Source organism: Pongo abelii, chromosome 20 (assembly GCF_028885655.2).
Source record: "Pongo abelii isolate AG06213 chromosome 20, NHGRI_mPonAbe1-v2.0_pri, whole genome shotgun sequence".
NCBI lineage: Eukaryota > Metazoa > Chordata > Mammalia > Primates > Hominidae > Pongo > Pongo abelii.
This window is the reverse complement of record NC_072005.2, coordinates 1,808,271-1,826,662: the sequence shown is the minus strand read 5'-3', so window position 1 is coordinate 1,826,662 and position 18,392 is coordinate 1,808,271. Positions and strand designations below refer to the sequence as shown.

The 18,392-nt window shown below is 62.5% G+C and overlaps 1 protein-coding gene across 3 annotated transcripts; it reads left to right on the top strand.

Moving 5' to 3' along the window:
• Window positions 1-2,174: 2,174 nt before the first annotated feature.
• On the top strand, window positions 2,175-15,924 carry MKNK2 (MAPK interacting serine/threonine kinase 2). 3 transcript variants are annotated; one of them, XM_024236564.3, is made up of 14 exons: window positions 2,175-2,329; window positions 2,478-2,624; window positions 6,724-6,811; window positions 6,947-7,048; window positions 7,132-7,229; window positions 9,830-9,909; window positions 10,199-10,272; window positions 10,514-10,618; window positions 10,722-10,777; window positions 10,862-10,957; window positions 11,350-11,544; window positions 12,204-12,368; window positions 13,228-13,271; window positions 13,548-15,924. In XM_024236564.3, exons 2-14 carry the CDS (start codon window positions 2,574-2,576, stop codon window positions 13,789-13,791), a joined length of 1,398 nt encoding a protein of 465 aa, XP_024092332.1. In that variant the 5' UTR covers window positions 2,175-2,329; window positions 2,478-2,573; the 3' UTR covers window positions 13,792-15,924. The 3 variants fall into 3 exon arrangements, with proteins under 3 accessions (XP_024092332.1, XP_054394590.1, XP_054394588.1); XM_054538615.2 differs by lacking the exons at window positions 2,175-2,329; window positions 2,478-2,624 and adding an exon at window positions 5,524-6,410 and having other exon boundaries at window positions 15,155-15,924; XM_054538613.2 differs by lacking the exons at window positions 2,175-2,329; window positions 2,478-2,624 and adding an exon at window positions 5,525-6,410.
• The last annotated feature ends 2,468 nt before the right edge of the window (window positions 15,925-18,392 follow it).

The window sequence follows — 18,392 nt, the reverse complement described above, 5'->3', positions numbered from 1 at the left end:
CAGTACTTTGAAAAGCCAAGGTGGGAGGGTCCCTTGAGGTCAGGAGTTCTAGTGCAGCTTGGGCAACATAGTGAGACCCCATCTCTATAAAATGTTTAAAAATCAGCAGGCAAGATGCTGTTGTCCCACCTACTCAGGAGGCTGGGATAGGAGCCCAGGAAGTTGAAGCTGCCATGAGCTACGAATGTGTCCCTGCACTCCAGCCTGGGTGACAGAGTGAGACCCTGTCTCAAAAAATAGTAAAATAGGCCGGGCGCAGTAGCTCACGCCTGTAATCCCAGCACTTTGGGAGGCCAAGGCGGGTGGATCATGAGATGAGGAGTTCAAAGCCAGCCTGGCCAACATGGTGAAACCCCATCTCTACTAAAAATACAAAAAATTATCCGGGTGTGGTGGCGTGCGCCTGTATTCCCAGCTACTTAGGAGGCTGAGGCAGAAGAATCACTTGAACCTGGGAGACAAAGGCTGCAGTGAGCCGAGATTGTGCCACTGTACTCCAGCCTGGGTGACAGAATGAGACTCCATCTCAAAAAAAGGAAAATAAGAAGAGGAGACACACACACAGAGGAGGAGGCAGAGACTGGAGTGATGCTGCCACAAACCGAGGACCACCAGAGCCCCTAGAAGCTGGGAGAGGCAGGAAGCATCTCCTAGAGCCCTCAGAGGAAGCAAAGTTCTGCCCACACTTCTAGACTTCTGGGCTCCAGGACTGTGAGAGCATACATTTCTGTTGTTTTAGGCCCCCCGGTTTGTGGTCCTGCATTACAGTGGCCCCAGGAAGCTCACGCAACCACACAACCCCTACACACACATACACTCTTATCCTTTCCTCCAAGCACTATTTAGTCGGCGCCCTCTGTGAGCCAGGCCCGGGCAAGCAGGTCTAGCAGCTCCACCCCTAGTTGGCACCTGGAGCTAACGTGTGTGTGTGTGTGCATGTATGTGTTCACACGCACACACACCCACATGCACAATAAGGGGGGCCGGGGGACCTGGTTTTCTGTCCCCCCATTGCCAAGAGTCAGGGCAGTGCCAGGCGCTGGGCTGGGTTCTGGCTGGGAATTCCCCACAGGCTTCCTCCCAATGCCCCGGGGGTGGCTGAGGCCAGGCCTCCCAGCCCCTGTGGACTGAGAGGTGTGGCCCTGCAGGCAGGGGCCCTCCAGCTTCAGGTCAGTGGGGCTCCAGCCGCTCTTGAGCTCAGGGCCTGGTTAGGGGATGGTGGGATGGGCTGTGCGAAGCTTCTGGAAACCCCTGCAGAAGAGGAGACCACAGTCCACCCAGCAGGTGAACCGCCACTCCTTGTGTGCCCAAGGCCCGGGGCCTGGGGAGAACTTTGAACCAGGATGCTGTGGGATGGGGGACTGGCAGCTCAGGACAGGCTGATTCTATCTAAGCCTGGTTTGGTGCCCCAGCCAAAATGGGACTGTGTTTTACTTCCTGTCCTGGCCACCATCCACCCCTTGGGCTCTTTCCCAGTGGGTCTCAGGTCCCAGTTCTCCCTGAAATGCTATTCAAGGACAGAGGAAGGGTCCTTCACAGACCTCGGTCCCCACCCTCTACTCTGGTTCCTGCCAACCACAAAGCAAACTCAGGGAGCTCACTGCTCCCCAGGCAGGGTGGCCCAAGGGAAGAAGAAAGTAGGTGGCGGTGGCTGGTCCCCCAGCACTAGAAGGGAGTGGCTGGGACTCCAAGCGTGCTGGTGGTGCACGAGGGGGACTGCTGGAGCCAGCACTGGAGAACCGCCAAGAGGGAGCCATGGCAGGTTCTAGAGCGAGGGCATGACCCAAGGGAGTCGGGGTATCCTAGGCCTGGGTTGACAGGCCGAGGGAGTTGCCCTGTGTGGGGCCAGGCGGTAGGACTCGGCCCAGTGCCTCGCAGGTCCCACGAGCCCCGCCAGCCTCAGGCGGCAAAAACAGGCCAGCTTCGGGCCGCGCTGCAGGGCCGCTGCCTAGGTTCCGCACCAAGACCCCGTGCGCCGCACTGCGCAGGCGTGCGCTAGCCGTTTCGGACACGCCCCCGCCGCCGAAGCGCGCAGCCGCACTGGATTCCCGGAGAGAGCCCTCTTCTGGCTCCGCCCACGTCGTGCGCAGGGGGTGAGGCCGGGCGGAGCCTGCGTCGGGGGCGGGGCCAGAGGAGGTCCGGGCCTATAAAGGTGGCGGCGGCGGCAACGCGCCCGGCTCCTCTCAGCGGCGGCGGCCCAAGTAGAGGGGTCCGCGCTGGCGGCGGCGGCGGCGGCGCTGTTCCCCGCGCGGTCCGCGGAGCGGGGTCCGGGCTGCGCGACGTGGGGCGGCGGCGGCGGCACTGCGGCCCCGGCCCAAGCCCGACCCCGGTGAGTGCGAACCCCAGGGCGGCCCCGAGGACCCCGACCTGGTAGCGGGAAACGGGCCCCGCGGAGCCCTCGCCGCCCCCGCCCGGTCCGCGCTCCTGGCAGGCTGGGCTCCGCTCACCGCCCTCCCTTTGTCTGCTCCCGCCCGTAGGGTCCCCTCCTCGGCCGCCCCCCGCCCGGCCGCCCGCCCTCGGGCCGCCCCCCGGGCCCTCGGTCCCCTCCCCCGCTGGCGGGGCCCGGACAGAAGATGGTGCAGAAGAAACCGGCCGAACTTCAGGGTTTCCACCGTTCGTTCAAGGTGAGGCCCGGGGTCGGTTTGGGGGCGCTCCGGGCTGGACCACCGGAATGGCCGGCGTCGGGGGCGCGGGGCCCGCCCCTAAGATCGGCTCCCGGGGCTCGTGCCTGGCCCCCGCCCTACACCCGGGGCTGCCCGGGCCGGCCGTGCGGTGAAGCGGGGTCGGTGTGCGAGGATGGGGGTTCAGCAGGCCACAGTCCTCTCCCCGGCCGTGGCCGCCGGCTCCTCCCTCCAGGACCCCCAAGTGAGGCTGGGAGCAGGAGCCCCCTCCCGGTCAGGGCACCAGGCTGTGTGTCCCCTGCAAGCCCCCGCCGGGTATGTTCTGGGGGGTCAGCGGGCTGCAGTCCTGTCCCAGTCGCTGCATGTGGCTTATGGGGGGTGTCCCCTGCAAGCTCCAGTTGGTTGTGCCCTGGTGGGGAGGGGTCAGCGGGCCACAGCCCCATTCCCACCTCCATGTGGCTTCTGGGGACTTTCTTTCAGAATCCCCAGACCGGGCTGGTCAGGTGCACCCACCCCCAGGGGGCCTGTGCCGTGGGGGTGGGGATGGGATGTCCCCTCAGCCCTGCACTTCGCAGACACCCCAGGCCCAAGTACTGTTTCCTGTCGGAGCGGGAAGTTTCTGCGCAGCCCGGGCGGTGACTGCTGTTGAGAGCTGGTTTCAGATGAGCAAATCTAGGGGGGAAGGGGAGGGCAGGTGCTGGGCAGGGGCCCTGCAGGACCTGGCCCAGGGGACGCAGTGATGTCAGCCGGCCCGCCCCACCCCTCAGGCCGGGGTTATGTAATCGCTTCACTGGGCTTCCTTGGGCAGGGACCTGTTGCCCGGTAGGGAAGGCAGGACTGGAGAGAGGGAGAGGGAGAGAGTGAGTGTATGTGTGTGTGTGTGTGTGTGTGTGTGTGTGTGTCTGTGTCTTGTGTGTACACACAGGCGGTGCTCCAGGGTGGCAGGAGCAAGGAGAGACTGGGAAGAATTCCCAGGTCTGTCCAGCCAGCGCCCCAGGGCACCACTCCACCCCTGCCACCCCTGCCCAGTTTTCCCCTAGGGCAGCAGGCCTGGCACCATCAGAGTGTCAGGGGCTGGGCGGGAAAGAGGAGGACCTGACAGTGGTCTTTTCCCTCCTGGGGCCAGGTGTGAGCTGATACAGGATCAGTGCATGGGGCCAGCCAGGCAGCCAAAGCACACTTGAACTTTCTAGATGGTTCCAGCCGCCTCCTGCCAAGGCCTGCTGACTCGAGTCTCACGGCCAGACCTAGAACAGTGGGACCAGGACCGCCCACACTGCCCAGGACCGTGGGCTGGCCTCTGTGCATGGCCAGGGCAGCCTGGCTGGGAGCTGGGAAGGTGGGCATCTCGGTGGAGGAGGGCCTGGCAGGCAGTCCCGGCTGTGAGGTGTTCCTCCAGGTGGCCGGGACCGGTTGCTCTAGGAATCTCCCCCCACAGCCCCCACCATGCACGGCTGCTCCCTGGATTGGGGCCACCTCTCCTGAAATACCCTCCTTGCCTCCAGCAGGCAGCAGCCCAGCAGGGAGGCACGTCTGTGGGCGCCTTGGGTTTCTTTCCATTCGCAGATGGGAAAGTGAGGCTCCGAGACCGCAGGCGTGTGTTGCCTGGGGCTCCCCTGTAGACGGGCGAGGAGGCCACGGAGTCTCATGGTGGCTGGCCCCTCCGCCGTGGTGGCTGCGGCCGTCCATCTGTAGCTTTGCTGAGTTGGAGGCTGTGGCTGGCACAGGGGAACGGTGGCCAGACAAGGCCAGGGGCTCACGCTGGGCTCTGTGGCCCCTTAGGTCATTTCACTCTCGTGAGCTCCCACGAGTTGGGGGCAGCTGCCTCCCGTCTCAACCCTGACAGACCCCAGGGCGAGGTCACTAGGCCAAGGTCAGACAGCAGGTGAACGCCAGTCTGGCCTTAGACCCTGGTCACCCGCCTTGTGGTGGCTGCTCCGGGGCCACCAGGGGCCTCTGGACAGGAGCCTTATGGGAATGCTGACTCCCCATGGGGGCTAGTTGGAGCCCCCCCTTCCTTCCCTCCTCCCCCAGCGGCCTCCTGGTAGCTATCTGGCCGAGCCAGGATGGGTGGGGATGCAGGAGGGCAGCTTGGCTCCCAGCCCCTCCCAGACTCTGCCCTCTGGCCTCCACCCATCTCCTGGCCTCGGGTCTCCCACGGGCTCCACTGGAGTCTCACTTCTGCTGAACAACCCTCTTGTTAGAGCCACACTCAGGTTGTCTGGGGCCCAGAGAGGGGCACTGACTTGGCCCAGAGCACCCAGCATCCTCAGTGGGACTGGGACCCCCGCCACCTCTGTGGGCCCCTCCCGTCTGGTTCACCCGGACAGGTGAGGCTGAGTGAGAGCTCAGTGGTACAAGGAACCTGACCGGGCCTCGGTTCCCCAGCTTCAAAGGCCCGGCCCCTCGTAAAGGGCCGGCAGTCCCCGCGCTGGGCCATTTGCTCTGTGGAAACGTACATGTGTATGCCACCACCTTCCACGGAGGCTGGGCAAAGCCTACTCTAATCTGCACTGTTCTTGCTCCCTGGTCAGGGTGTTGCTCCCATGGTCCTGGGGCTGGGTCATTTTTTGCCTGCCCAGTGCAACAGGCCTGGATTTGAATCCTGGCTGCCAGGGCCCAAGGCAGGTTCCTTAGCCGGGTACCAGGGCCTGCCAGGGGCTCCCTCCAGGGATGTCTGGCACTGAAATGGGAGAGTGCAGGATGTGGTCTGGGCAGGGCCTGGCACTCACGCCTGTGGGTGCCTCTCCCGTGAGCCCCCAGGACCAGTACAGCACTGTGTATACTGACTCGGTACCTGGTAGCTGTGGGGTTAGGGGGCTGGAAGCAGATGAGCCTCTGGTGGGTGGCGGGGGCTTAGATGCACAGAGCTGGCGGGGGGAAAGGTGTGCCGGGCAGCTGCGGGACACGGGCGGAGGAGTGCAGGTGCCTGGGCTTGGATAGGGGCAGAAGGCAGGGGTGATGGAGGCAGAGCCCCCACCTTCAGCAGGCCCCAGAGCACCAGGCACTGAATTCTCACCCCGCCAGCCCCAGGCACTGAGCGAAAGGGAGGGGGGCAGCTTAGGGGAAGGAGAGGTGGTGGTGTGCCATCTTAGATGGGGGAAACTGAGGCCCAGGGAGGACTCAGCTGCCCTGAGATAGCCCAGGACACCGTGGGAAAGCAGGCACAGCCACCAGGCTGGCAGCCCGCCCGGTGACTCACCTCCCTTCCACTGCCCCGCTGCCTTTGATCCCCACAACCCGCCCCAGAGGTCAGCTGTCCCCGTTCTGTGGACAAGCAGACGGAGGTGCAAGACACGGCTTGGGCCCCACGGTGACTCAACCCTGGCATCAGAGGCAGGGTTCCCGAGAGCCAGCTGCTTGTGTCTGTCCCCTCCCCGCAATGCACCCCTTTCCCAGAGGCCCCCAGGGCTCTGTGGGTGGGAGGAGGTCTACCCCACGTCCCTGTGGAGGTTGCGGCCCATCTTTCTCTGGGGTGGGGCCGTCCTGGGCACTGCAGGGTGCTGAGCAGCATCCCTGCCCCAACCTACTCCATGCCAGGAGCTCCCCCAACCAGTCACAACCACGGATGTCCCCAGACATGGCCCAGTGTCTCCTGGGGGACAGAATCACCCCCTGGGCTGGCAAATTCCATGGACCCCCCAAGAGACTCTACATCTCCTGATCTTGCTTTGCTGAGGTGCTAGGAGGCCTCACACCTTCCACATGTGGCCCACACCTGTGATCCCAGCACTTTGGGAGGCTGAGGCAGGAGGATCGCTTGAGGCCAGGGGTTCAAGACCAGCCTGGGTAACATAGCAAGACTTTATCTCTACAAAATATAAATTTAAAAAAGAGAGAAATCCACACACACACTGAGTGTGGGGCAGCGAGGAGGTGAATCCCAGGAGCTGGGGGTCCCCTGGTTTATGCTGCCTGCCCCGTTGGGAGTTGATCCTGGTGGGAGTTGATTCTGGTGTGTGAGCGGGGACGAGTTGATTTTTCCGTAATGCTCAGCACAGGGCTTGTCAGCCTGGACGCTGTGGCACTGGGGCGGGATAGGTCTCCCTGCTGCGTGGGGAGGGATGGGGCCTGAGTGCCTCTCATCTCCTCTCCCCTGCAGGGGCAGAACCCCTTCGAGCTGGCCTTCCCCCTAGACCAGCCCGACCACGGAGACTCTGACTTTGGCCTGCAGTGCTCAGCCCGCCCTGGTGAGGGGCCCGAGGGGGAGGAGGGCACAGGGCAGCCGCTGTCGCCGCCATGGCAGTGGCCAACCCCTGCAGGGGGGTGGGGGCTGGCCGGCCAGGGCCGTGTCCTGAGCCCCCTGGGCGTGCCTCCTGGAACAGACATGCCTGCCAGCCAGCCCATTGACATCCCGGACGCCAAGAAGAGGGGCAAGAAGAAGAAGCGCGGCCGGGCCACCGACAGCTTCTCCGGCAGGTTTGAAGGTGAGCAGGGATGGCGGGCATTGGGGGAGCCGGGAGCGGGGAACAGCTGGGGTCCCTCTCACGCCCGCCCTGCTGCCCGGCAGACGTCTACCAGCTGCAGGAGGATGTGCTGGGGGAGGGCGCTCATGCCCGAGTGCAGACCTGCATCAACCTGATCACCAGCCAGGAGTACGCCGTCAAGGTGGGCCCGCGGCCGCGCCCTGGGGAACCCAGCGCCTTGGGATGGGTGCTGAGCAGGGGTGGAAACAGCGTGTGGCATTCCGGCTCCCCGTCCTACAGCCGGGAAGACCCGTGTCTAAAAGTGGCCACCGGGCCCTGAGTCCAGTCGGAAATGACAGCGGGGGTGGCCCCTCTGGTACCAGGGTGGGGGCTTCAGTCAGAGACACTGTGCCCATTGGGTCCCCTTGGCCATCCCTGCCTCTGAGCTGTCCCTGAGGGTACACGACAGTTTGGTTTCAAGGATCAAAATGCAATGTCATATCCCAGGGCCCAGAGGGGCTCTGCGTTTGGGGAACCTCAGTGCAGGCCCATGAGAGCCCCCTGTGTCACCCTAGCCAGGGGCAGCTGCCGGACCCAGGGTGTGGCTGAAGGGCTGGGAGCAGGAGCCCTGTTGAGGCCCTGGTTGTGACCCTGTGACCTTGCGGGCCGGTTGGATCCTGTGTTCCAAGAAATCTTCCAGGCTTCCCTCGTGACCTGGCATCCGGCTCCTGGGCTGGGTGGGGTCCCGGGAGGGCTGGCTGCCTGGGAAAGAGGGCCAGGTGTGCCCTGGAGAGCAGGGCTCGCCAGGAGCCTGTGGGTCCTGGTGGACGGCCAGGCCAGAGCTTTTCTTTGAGGAGGAGGAGGAGGAAGAAGAGGGGTGGCCAACCTGGGGAGGTTACTGGCCAGGTGCTGGGACCACAGCGGCAACAGGCAGGGACAGACGCAGTACAGATGGTCCCTGCCTCCTGGGAGCCCCCAGGCAGGCCAAGGCGATGGTGCAGGAGCACTAGGCCCCTCCGGAAGCACTTCTGCACAGCAGGCGTCCGTCTGAGCACAGCTCTCTCCTGGTGGCCCAGCCTTGCTTCCTGTCCTTGTTTGACAGATAGGGACACTGAGGCTCGGGGGGTTAGGTAGCCTGACTCATGCTGTGTGGCCTCTGGGGGCTCCTAACTGGTGTCTCAGAGCCACCTCCCTGGTCATCTTGCCACATTGACCCGGTGTGGTCAGTGCTGGTATCTGCAGAGCCTGGGGGACTTCCTGCTGGAGGTGTTGTTGGCCACTGACGTCCGGGAGTTGGTCCGGCCAGGTGGCAGTGGGAGGAGGAGGTGTCCTGGGCGAGTCAGAGAGGCGAATCGCTGGGCCCGTGGGTCTGAGGAGCGTTGTTTCGTTGTATGGGGACTGGGGTGTGGGCCCTCTGCCCTCAGGGGGTCGTGCTGCGGGAAGCCGCCCTGGGGTCACCTGGTGCTGTGAGGCTGCTGGCTGGATGCAGAGCCCCCATGCTGGGACCTCAGAATAGGCCCCTTCCATGCCAGGAGGGGCTGCGCCCCCTCCCTGAGGCAGCATTGTAGCCAGCCACCCAAGGGACAGGACGAGGTTCAGTTTTATCCAGAACCATCTGCAGTGCCTGCTGGGCACAGCTTTCAGCAGCGGCCTGGGTGGTGGTATTTCAGGACACCCTGGCGTCCAGTTGTTCTCTTGCCCCTCGCTGGGACAGTGTTGTCTGTCAGTATAGACACGGGACTGCAGAGGCAGGAGCCAGGGACCCAAGGGTGGAATGCCACATCCCTACTGCCACCAGGCCATCGCAATGGGCAGGGAACCCTGGGCAGAGTGCTCATGCAGCCAGCCACCCGCCCAGTGAGAGGGGCTAACATGTCCAGCCTGGCAGAAGGGTCCCAGCAGGTGCCAGGGGAAGCTGCAGACACCTCCTCACCCCACCTCTGTGAGTGAAGGTGGCAGGGAGCAGCTGGAGCTGCTGGGGGCAGTAGGGTGGCTTCCTGAGGCTCCGGGGCTCAGGGAGGCTGGATCCACCAGTGGCTGGGACAGCCAACCAGGGCGGGCCCGAAACAGATACTGGCTGAGGCGGCAGGCAAGTGTCTGCCCAGGCTGGCACGGAGCTGGGGAGCAGGACTTGGTGCTGTGGCTACATGTAGGTGGGGCCTGGTGGGCGGGCAGCCAGGTGTCCTGAGGCCTCCCTAGTTCTGTGGGTCACCAGGGACCTGCCTTGTGAGGACAGAGGACTACAGCTGACTGCCTCTGGGTCAGGGAGGGTGGCCGCCCAGGGCAGGGAACCCTGACGTCCTGTGGGGGTGTTGTGCAGACGTCATAGGTCCCAAATACGTCTCTGAGAGCGTCAGGGTCACAGGTAGAAAGCAGCCCCCACTGGCTTTTTTTTTTTTTTTTTTTTTTGAGATGGAGTCTCACTCTGTCACCAGGCTGCTGGAGTGCAATGGCGCCATCTCAGCTCCCTGCAACCTCCACCTCCCGGGTTCAAGTGATTCTTCTGCCTCAGCCTCACAAGTAGTTGGGATTACAGGCGCGTGCCACCACACCCAGCTAATTTTTGTATTTTCAGTAGAGACAGCGTTTCACCATGTTGGCCAGGATGGTCTCAATCTCCTGACCTCATGATCCACCCGCCTCGGCCTCCCAAAGTGCTGGGATGACAGGCGTGAGCCCTGCTTTCCAGAGTTGCAGGGCGTAAGTGTGGTGAATTCCAGCCGTGGCAGTGGAGTTTCTGGCCCCTTCTCGGCTATGAGCGTCCCACCAACCCAGGTGCTGTGTCCTTTCCGCCTGTTTCAGATCATTGAGAAGCAGCCAGGCCACATTCGGAGCAGGGTTTTCCGGGAGGTGGAGATGCTGTACCAGTGCCAGGGACACAGGTAGGTGAGCCACCCTTGCCACAGCGCTGGCCTGAGCCGTCTTTCACATTACCCCCAGCAAGCGTCTGTAGGGCACCCAGTTTCCCAGGCCCTGCATTCCCCTCCCTGAAGCAGGCTGGCTGACAGCCCCAGGCGGGCAGTGTGAAGCTGGCCTATTGCCCCAGTCCCAGCCTCCGATGGATGGGCCAGCACCAAGAGGGGTGGGCCCCTCCTAGGCCGGGCAGCCGGTACCCAGGGGCCTCAGGAAGCCTCAGCTCCTCTCCTGCCCCCACCCCCACCCCCACCCCAGGAACGTTCTAGAGCTGATCGAGTTCTTCGAGGAGGAGGACCGCTTCTACCTGGTGTTTGAGAAGATGCGGGGAGGTACCTGGGGGCTCCAGGCTGTGAGGAGGGAGGGAGCTGGGAGGTATTATGGGATGGGGGCCTAGTGCCACCTGCAGGAGGGGGCTTGTGGGGTGAGTGTCCTGCTCAAATGGTGGCTCGGGTGAGGCCTTTGGGCTGGAGGAAGCTGGTGTGGGGGCGCCCCCACCAAAGTGGAGGTGGGTGCTGGCCTTGAGGGGACTTTGAGGTGACCTGCGTGTTCCCCCTGTCCTGCCCTGCCCAGGCTCCATCCTGAGCCACATCCACAAGCGCCGGCACTTCAACGAGCTGGAGGCCAGCGTGGTGGTGCAGGACGTGGCCAGTGCCTTGGATTTTCTGCATAACAAAGGTGGGTGGTGACCCCGCCCGGAGCCTCCTAGGGCCGCCTGCCAAGGACTCCTGGAAGACCCCCAGCCCCTCACCCCCTCGTGGTTCTGTGGCTTCTCCCCCAGGCATCGCCCACAGGGACCTAAAGCCGGAAAACATCCTCTGTGAGCACCCCAACCAGGTAGGCCAGCTCCGGCAGGGTGGCCCCGCGGGAGGGGTGGGCCGCGTGGGACCCCAGGCTCACGGCCCTTTTGGCCCCTCCCAGGTCTCCCCCGTGAAGATCTGTGACTTCGACCTGGGCAGCGGCATCAAACTCAACGGGGACTGCTCCCCTATCTCCACCCCGGAGCTGCTTACTCCGGTGAGGGCCCGCGGGGAGGGCTGGGGGGCTCGGCCGCCTGCTCTGCGGTTGCATAACCTCGCGGAGCCTGGGCCACCCAGCAGCTCCAGGCCGCGGAGCTCGGGCTTCCGCCTAGCAACAGCCGCTGATTGGTTGGGCGGGGTGACGCGGCGGGGCCTCGAGCAGGCGCCCCTACCGGTCGCTGTTTGGCCGGGTGGGGCGGGGCCGCGGTGGGGGAGGGGCGAGCTCTGCACCTGCTGATTGGGCGGGGCGCGTTCCCGGCAGCCGCTGATAGGTCGGGCTGGGCGGGGCGGGGTCCGAGCCGGCTGGCGCAGGTGACCCGCAGTTACCCGTGCTCGGTTCCCACGTGATGCTGGGAAACCCCGGCTGACGCGCCCCTCCCCCGCCCGCAGTGCGGCTCGGCGGAGTACATGGCCCCGGAGGTGGTAGAGGCTTTCAGCGAGGAGGCCAGCATCTACGACAAGCGCTGCGACCTGTGGAGCCTGGGCGTCATCTTGTACATCCTGCTCAGCGGCTACCCGCCCTTCGTGGGCCGCTGTGGCAGCGACTGCGGCTGGGACCGCGGCGAGGCCTGCCCTGCCTGCCAGGTGCGGCGGCCCGTGCACCCTCCTCTCCTGGGCACCCTCCTCCCCCGGGCCTGCCCTGAACACCCCCTAACCCCAGGGGACCTGCCCTGTGCACCCCCTAAGTCCAGGGGACCTGCCCCCGACCACCCCCTAATCCTCGGGGACCTGCCCTGTGTGCCCTCTAACCCCCGGGGACCTGCCCTGTGTGCTCCCCAGACCCCTGGGGACCTACTCTGTGCTCCCCCTAACCCCTGAGGACTTGCCCGGTGTTCCCTACTTCCCGATGTCATCCACAGGGCAGTGCTGCCCTGTCCTCCAGTTTCCCGAAGGCTTTTCAGGTTTGCCTGCCCAGGGGAAATCCCAGACAGGGTTCAGAGAGCTGAGAGGTGCAGTGAGGCCCCTGGTTTGGGGGGATCAGGCTCAGGCTGCCTGCCCGCGGCTTAAGGCTCAGCATCTGTGGCCTGTGGCCCCTGGAACCAGGTCCCCCAGAGCTGCCTTTTTGTTAAATTCAGCTCCACTTGGGTAGAGCTGACTCTCCTGGTCCGGTCCCAGCCCCTTCCGCCCCAGGCGTGCATGGTCTAGGGTCTGGTGGTGGTTGGGGTCTTGATGGAGCCACGTGTCAGTGCACAGTATCCAGGCCTTTGGGCAGGTCTAAGCTCTCCTGTGTCCCGTGTCCGCAGAACATGCTGTTTGAGAGCATCCAGGAGGGCAAGTACGAGTTCCCCGACAAGGACTGGGCCCACATCTCCTGCGCTGCCAAAGACCTCATCTCCAAGCTGCTCGTCCGTGACGCCAAGCAGAGGCTGAGTGCCGCCCAAGTCCTGCAGCACCCCTGGGTTCAGGGGGTGAGTGCCAGCCTCACGGGCGCCAGGGGGAGCATGGGGGGCTGCAGGGTGGCCTCAGAGCGAGCATGGGAAGCCCTGAGGGTGTAGCCTGGACACCCTGAGATGCACTGAGGCCTGAGAGTGCAGGCTCTGCCCTGGGATGAGGGGTGCAGCCAAAATCCCCACCGCCCACGTGTGCACGGTGCCTGCTGGCCAGGCAGGCGGCTCCCAGGAGCAGCTACTCAGAGAACCTTCCTGGAGGGTGGTGGGGACCCACACCCTGCAGCAAGCTGGAGTGAAGCGGGCAGCAAGTCCAGCTCACATAGACCCCAGCCCAGCCTGTCGTCAGTCTCAAGCCCAGGCTCTGCCTCCACCCTTCCCTGTGTGGCCTCCAATCCAGGAGGAGGCGGGTGTTTCTCCTGCCAGAGGTCATCTGAGCCGAGCTGCCACCCCAGGGAGTGAGGATTTACTAAAAATAGAAGCTGGGGTCACTCTGTGTCCCCAGGCGAGGGGCTGGGGGCCTCCAAACTCCTCCCAGAAGCATCCAGAGACCCGTGGGTTAAGAGGGGGGCAGAGGTGGGTTTGGGCTGGGAACAGCTGGGAGAGGTGGGGCTTGGGGCTCTGCCCCCACCCTCACTGGGTCCTGTAACACCAGGCCTCAGCCTGGCCCAGCCTCGGGTTCCCTGGGCAGGGGGACATGGAGCCTCGCCATAGGGACCTCGGGGCGGGCGCTTGGCTCCCGGGGCACCCGGGTGCACTCCTGGACTCCGGTGGGGTCCTGGATGGGATGGGCACGGCATTCCTTGGCCAGACACCCCACCCAGCGCCCCAGGCAGCCCCAGCTGCTCTCCAGCCCTGCCCCCGCCCATTCTCGTTGCAGTGCGCCCCGGAGAACACCTTGCCCACTCCCATGGTCCTGCAGAGGTGAGGCCCACAGGGGTGCTCGGGACCCCTGAGTCCAGGGGGCGGGGTTTCCAGGTTAAGACGCTTGTGAAAGACCCGGAGAGCTGCTTTGGGTCGGGGAGGTAGGCAAGCCTGGTGACTCAGTGGAGCTCCCGGTGGGGCCCTGGCGCTCAGAGGAGCCCCAGGGTGGGGGCTGGGAGGGGCGCATGAAGCCCCTTCCCCCAGGGCCTTCACAGACTCCAGGGGTCCCCTAAGGGGTGCCTCTTGGTGACCACCTACCCCCACGCCGTTTCCCAGGAACAGCTGTGCCAAAGACCTCACGTCTTTCGCGGCCGAGGCCATTGCCGTGAACCGGCAGCTGGCCCAGCACGACGAGGACCTGGCCGAGGAGGAGGCCGCGGGGCAGGGCCAGCCCGTCCTGGTCCGAGCTACCTCACGCTGCCTGCAGCTGTCTCCACCCTCCCAGTCCAAGCTGGCGCAGCGGCGGCAAAGGGCCAGCCTGTCCTCGGCCCCCGTGGTCCTGGTGGGAGACCATGCCTGACCCTCCCATCTCCCCTCTGTACATAGGTTGCCCGTCCCCCAATCAAATCGAAAGGTTTTTTAAGCTATCGCCAGCCGGTGTCCAGCGGGCTGCCCCTCCTCTGGCTGGATTCCCAGGCACTAAGCTCAGCTGAGGGGGGTGTTTTATAGAAGGTTTTTGCTTTTGGGTTTTTTTTTCCTGTTTCCACCCCTCCCCGTTATTTTTTCCTTTGGATGGTTAAAAGCAATGCAGACACCCGGGGAGGTGAGCAGAAGGTAGGTGGCTGGGCTTGTCCCCTCCCTGGCCCCCGCCCTGCTCACCTCTACTGTGAAGGTGCCCCCAGGTCATCGGTGCCGCCCGCCATCTGCCCACGTGGCTTGCAGTGACTCAGGAGAGCAGGCCCACAGCGTTTGCCATCTTGCAGAGCTGGGGAGGGGGGCACAGTTCCCTCCCAGCCCTCAGTATTTCAGGGACAGGCTCTTCCCCTCTATTCCTCACCCTGAGAGCACCCCTGGTGGCTTGGTTGGGGAGGGGAGGGGCTGCCTGTCTCCAGAGGGGCCAGGCAGGCAGGTGGCGGGCAGCTCACCCACCCACCCCATGGGATCCCCCAGCCCTTCACTCGCGCCTGCCTTGTCCCCATGATAGTTGACAATCGGGGCTTCCTGCAAGGCCCGTCTGTCTGTCCAGGACTCCTGGTGGCCAGATTCGGCCTCCGATCTTGACCTTAAGCTGCAGCTGACCCCAGGGGCTCACTGCTGCCCCTCCCCACCACACCAGGGCCTGAGACAGCAGGAGCCCCTTCTGGCCCGAAGCCGTTTTCACCGCAGCAGGCAGAGGGGCTGGACAGGCACTGTCAGCCAATGTGGGGGGTCCTGAAGACACCCCCTTGGGGCACCCGAGTGCCCCTTCTCAGGGCTCAGTCTGACCGTAGCCACGTCCTGCCTCGCGCCGCCCCTTGGGCCTGACCTGGAAGCTCCGTCAGCTCCGTCCTTGTCCTTAGAGCTGAGTCCAGACCCCGGGGTCTGGTCGAATCCTCACCCCCAGGGCAGTGTTTTTGGTCTGCCACCTTCAGGAAAACGGCCACGGCCTCGGCCTCCCTTCAGGCACCCAGGAATGGGGGGGTCTGCTCAGTCCCCCCACCCTCCATGCTCCAACCCCCGGGGGCTGCGGAGCCTGCTGCCCCTCCCCGTGGGTGGGGACGTTCTATGCAATACAGGGTTCCACTTTAGAAGTGCGCGCGGCTGTGCTGCAGGGGCGGCTAGGGTCACCGCCCGCCCTTCCCGGCGCAGCCCCCAAACTCCACAGCTGGGGCAGCCCCTCTGGCTTCTAAATCCAGATTCTTCGTCGTGTTTAGTTTTTTAGTTTTTTTTTTTTTTTTTTTAAGGAAAAAAAACATCGGTGGACTTTGCTTCCCTGTTCTTGAAGAATACTTGAATGTCGGGGGGGCCTGGGGGTGGGGGCCTCAGAGACCGTCTGCCTGGCCCTGCTGCCCCTCCTGAATCTCGTACGATGGTCACAGTCCGGTGGCCGTGGGGGTGCTCTGCCTTCCCTGATCCCCACTGCCCATATCTGTGGACTGCCCCTTCCAAAGACCCCTGGGGGGTGGGGCAGGCCGCCCACCCCTTTCCCCCATCACGTCTCGCCCGTCAGTGATTCCGTGTTTTGTAACGGGGGATTCTCTGCCTTTTTGTATCAAAGAACAAGCAAACGGACCCCCACCTGCTGCAGGCGCCCACAGCCATCGGGTCTCGAAAGCTGAGCGGCTCGCAGCTTTTTTTTTTTTTTTTTTTTTTCTGAAGGTGGGACAGTCACTTCTTCCTCCCTCCCCACCCCTGTCGCATCCATTTGCGACCTGGAGGACTGGTCAGAACCGTTACTGTGAATGAGTGAAGATCCTGGAGGACCCTGGGCCCCAGGCCAGCTCCCAGCACTGGGGGACGGTGAACAGCCATGTGTTAACGTTAACGATGTTTTTAAAAGACAAAAAAAAAAAAACCTCAAAAGTTTTTTTAAAGTGGGGGAAAAACATCCAAGCACTTTAATTCCATTGTACCAGGTGAACTGACGGAGCTCAGAAGTTTTCCTTTACACCAACTGTCAATGCTGGAATTTTGTATTCTGTTTTGTAAAGATTTAATAAAAGTCAAAAAACCTGCTGTGTGTGCCTGAGTTCTAGTTTTCTGTCACCGCATAAGGAGCCATCCACAACCAACTGGTGCAAAACCACGTTGCTGCTGGTGATGCTGTGAGTTAGGAGTTTTGAGGGGGTGCGCTCCTGTGGGGTCTGTCTCTGCTCCAGGATGCCTGGATGCACTGCTGGGAAGACAGGCAAAAAGCTGAGCTCGGCTGGGAGCGGTGGCTCACGCCTGTAATTACCCAGCACTTTGGGAGGCAGAGAAGGGCAGATCATGAGGTCAGCAGTTCTAGACCAGCCTAATGAACAGGGTGAAACCCCGTCTCTACTAAAAATACAAAAATTAGCCGGGCATGATGGTGCACACCTGTAATCCCAGCTACTCAGGAGGCTGAGGCAGGAGAATCGCTTGAACCCGGGAAGCAGAGGTTGCAATGAGCCAAGATCGCACCACTGCACTCCAGCCTGGGGACAGAGCGAGAGTCCATCTCAAAAAAAAGCTGAGCTCTTCATACACAGGTGGCCTCATTCCTGCGAGCTGGGGTGACTCCAATGCAGGGCTCAGCTGCTTTTTTTTTTTTTTTTTTTTTTTGAAACAGAGTCTTGCTCTGTTGCCCAGGCTGGAATGCAGTGGTGCGATCTTGGCTCACTGCTGCAACCTATGCCTCCCGGGTTCAAGAGAGTCTGCCTCGGCTTCCTGAGTAGCTGGGATTAACAGGCATGTGCCACCACGCCTGGCTAATTTTTGTATTTTTAGTAGAGATGGGGTTTCACCATATTAGCCAGGCTGGTCTCGAACTCCTGACCTTGTGATCTGCTCACCTCAGCCTCCCAAAGTGCTGGGATTACAGGTGTTAGCCACTGCGCCCCCCCCCCGCCCTTTTTTTTAAATATCAGCCAGATGCAGTGGCTCATGCCTGTAATCTCAGCAATTTGGGAGGCCAAGGCAGGTAGATCATTTGAGGTCTGGCCAACATGATGAAATCCCGCCTCTACTGAAAATACAAAAATTAGCCCGGTGTGGTGCAACATACCTGTAATCCCAGCTACTCCGGAGGCTGAGACACAAGAATTGCTTGAACCTGGGAGGCGGAGGCTGCAGTGAGCCGAGATGATGCCACTGCACTCCAGTCTGGGCGATGAGCAAGACTGTCTCAAAAAAAACAAAACAGGCCTGGTGCGGTGGCTCACGCCTGTAATCCCAGCACTTTGGGAGGCCAAGGCAGGAGGATCATGAGGTCAGGAGATCGAGACCATCCTGGCTAACACGGTGAAACCCCGTCTCTACTAAAAATACAAAAAAAAAATTAGCCGGGTGCGGTGTCGGGCACCTGTAGTCCCAGCTACTCGGGAGGCTGAGGCAGGCGAATGGAGTGAACCTGGGAGGCAGAGCTTGCAGTGAGCCGAGATCACGCCACTGCACTCTAGCCTGGGCAACAGAGCGAGACGCCGTCTCAAAAAAAAAAAACCCAGGCATGGTGGTGCACACCTATAGTCCCAGCTGCACGGGCGGCCGAAGCGGTTGGACAACTTGAACCCAAGGAGGTAGAGGCTGCAGTGAGCCGTGATCATGCCACTGACTCTAGGCTGGGTGATAGAGTGAGACCCTGTCCTTTTTTTTTTTTTGAATCAGAATCTCATTCACAGCCCAGGCTGGATGGAGAGCAGTGGTGCTATGTCTCGGCGCACTGCAACCTCTGCCTCCTGAGTTCAGGGATTCTCCTGCCTCAGCCTCCCGAGTAGTTTGGGATTATAAGCGTGCGTCACCACGGCTCAGCTAATTTTTTGTATTTTTTTTTTTTCCTTTTCGAGACGGAGTTTCAATCTTCTTGTCCAGGCTGGAGTGCAATGGCGTGATCTCAGCTCACCGAAACCTCCGCCTCCCAGGTTCAAGCGATTCTCCCCCCTCAGCCTCCCGAGTAGCTGGGATCACAGACATGTGCCACCACACCCGGCTAATTTTGTATTTTTAGTAGAGTCGGGGTTTCTCCACGTTGGTCAGGCTGGTCTCGAACTCCCAGCCTCAGGTAATCTGCCCACCTCGGCCTCCCAAAGTGCTGAGATTACAGGTGTGAGCCACCGCGTCAAGCCAATTTTTTGTATTTTTAGTAGAGACAAGGTTTCACTATGTTGGCCAGGCTGGTCTCGAACTCCTGGCCTCAAGTGATCCAGCTGCCTCGGCCTCCCAGCGTGCTGGGATTACAGGCATGAGCCACCACACCCAGTCAGGGCTCGGCTGCGAGCTGTAAACCGGGGCCAGCGCCTGCAGGGAGCCTCCCCGTGTGGCTTGGGCTTCCTCACAACGTGGCAGCTGTGTTCCCAAGCTCGGTCTCCAGTAAGCAGGGTTCCAAGCGAACAAAGCAGAAGCTGCCAGGCTGACCTGCTGAGAAGCCAGGCAGCGCCACCCCGGCCACCTTCTCTGGTTTCACAGAAGATGCGAGGCCCGCCCAGGTTCAAGGGAACGGGAAGGGCAGGGTCTCCTCCTGGG

Coding starts and splice junctions, on each gene's coding strand:
- MKNK2 (XM_054538613.2), top strand. CDS start 6,327: ATGTGGCCCACACCTGTGATCCCAGCACTTTGGGAGGCTGAGGCAGGA. Junction 11,545..12,203: donor AGGCCTGCCCTGCCTGCCAG/GTGCGGCGGCCC, acceptor CCGTGTCCGCAG/AACATGCTGTTTGAGAGCAT. Junction 12,369..13,227: donor AGCACCCCTGGGTTCAGGGG/GTGAGTGCCAGC, acceptor TTCTCGTTGCAG/TGCGCCCCGGAGAACACCTT.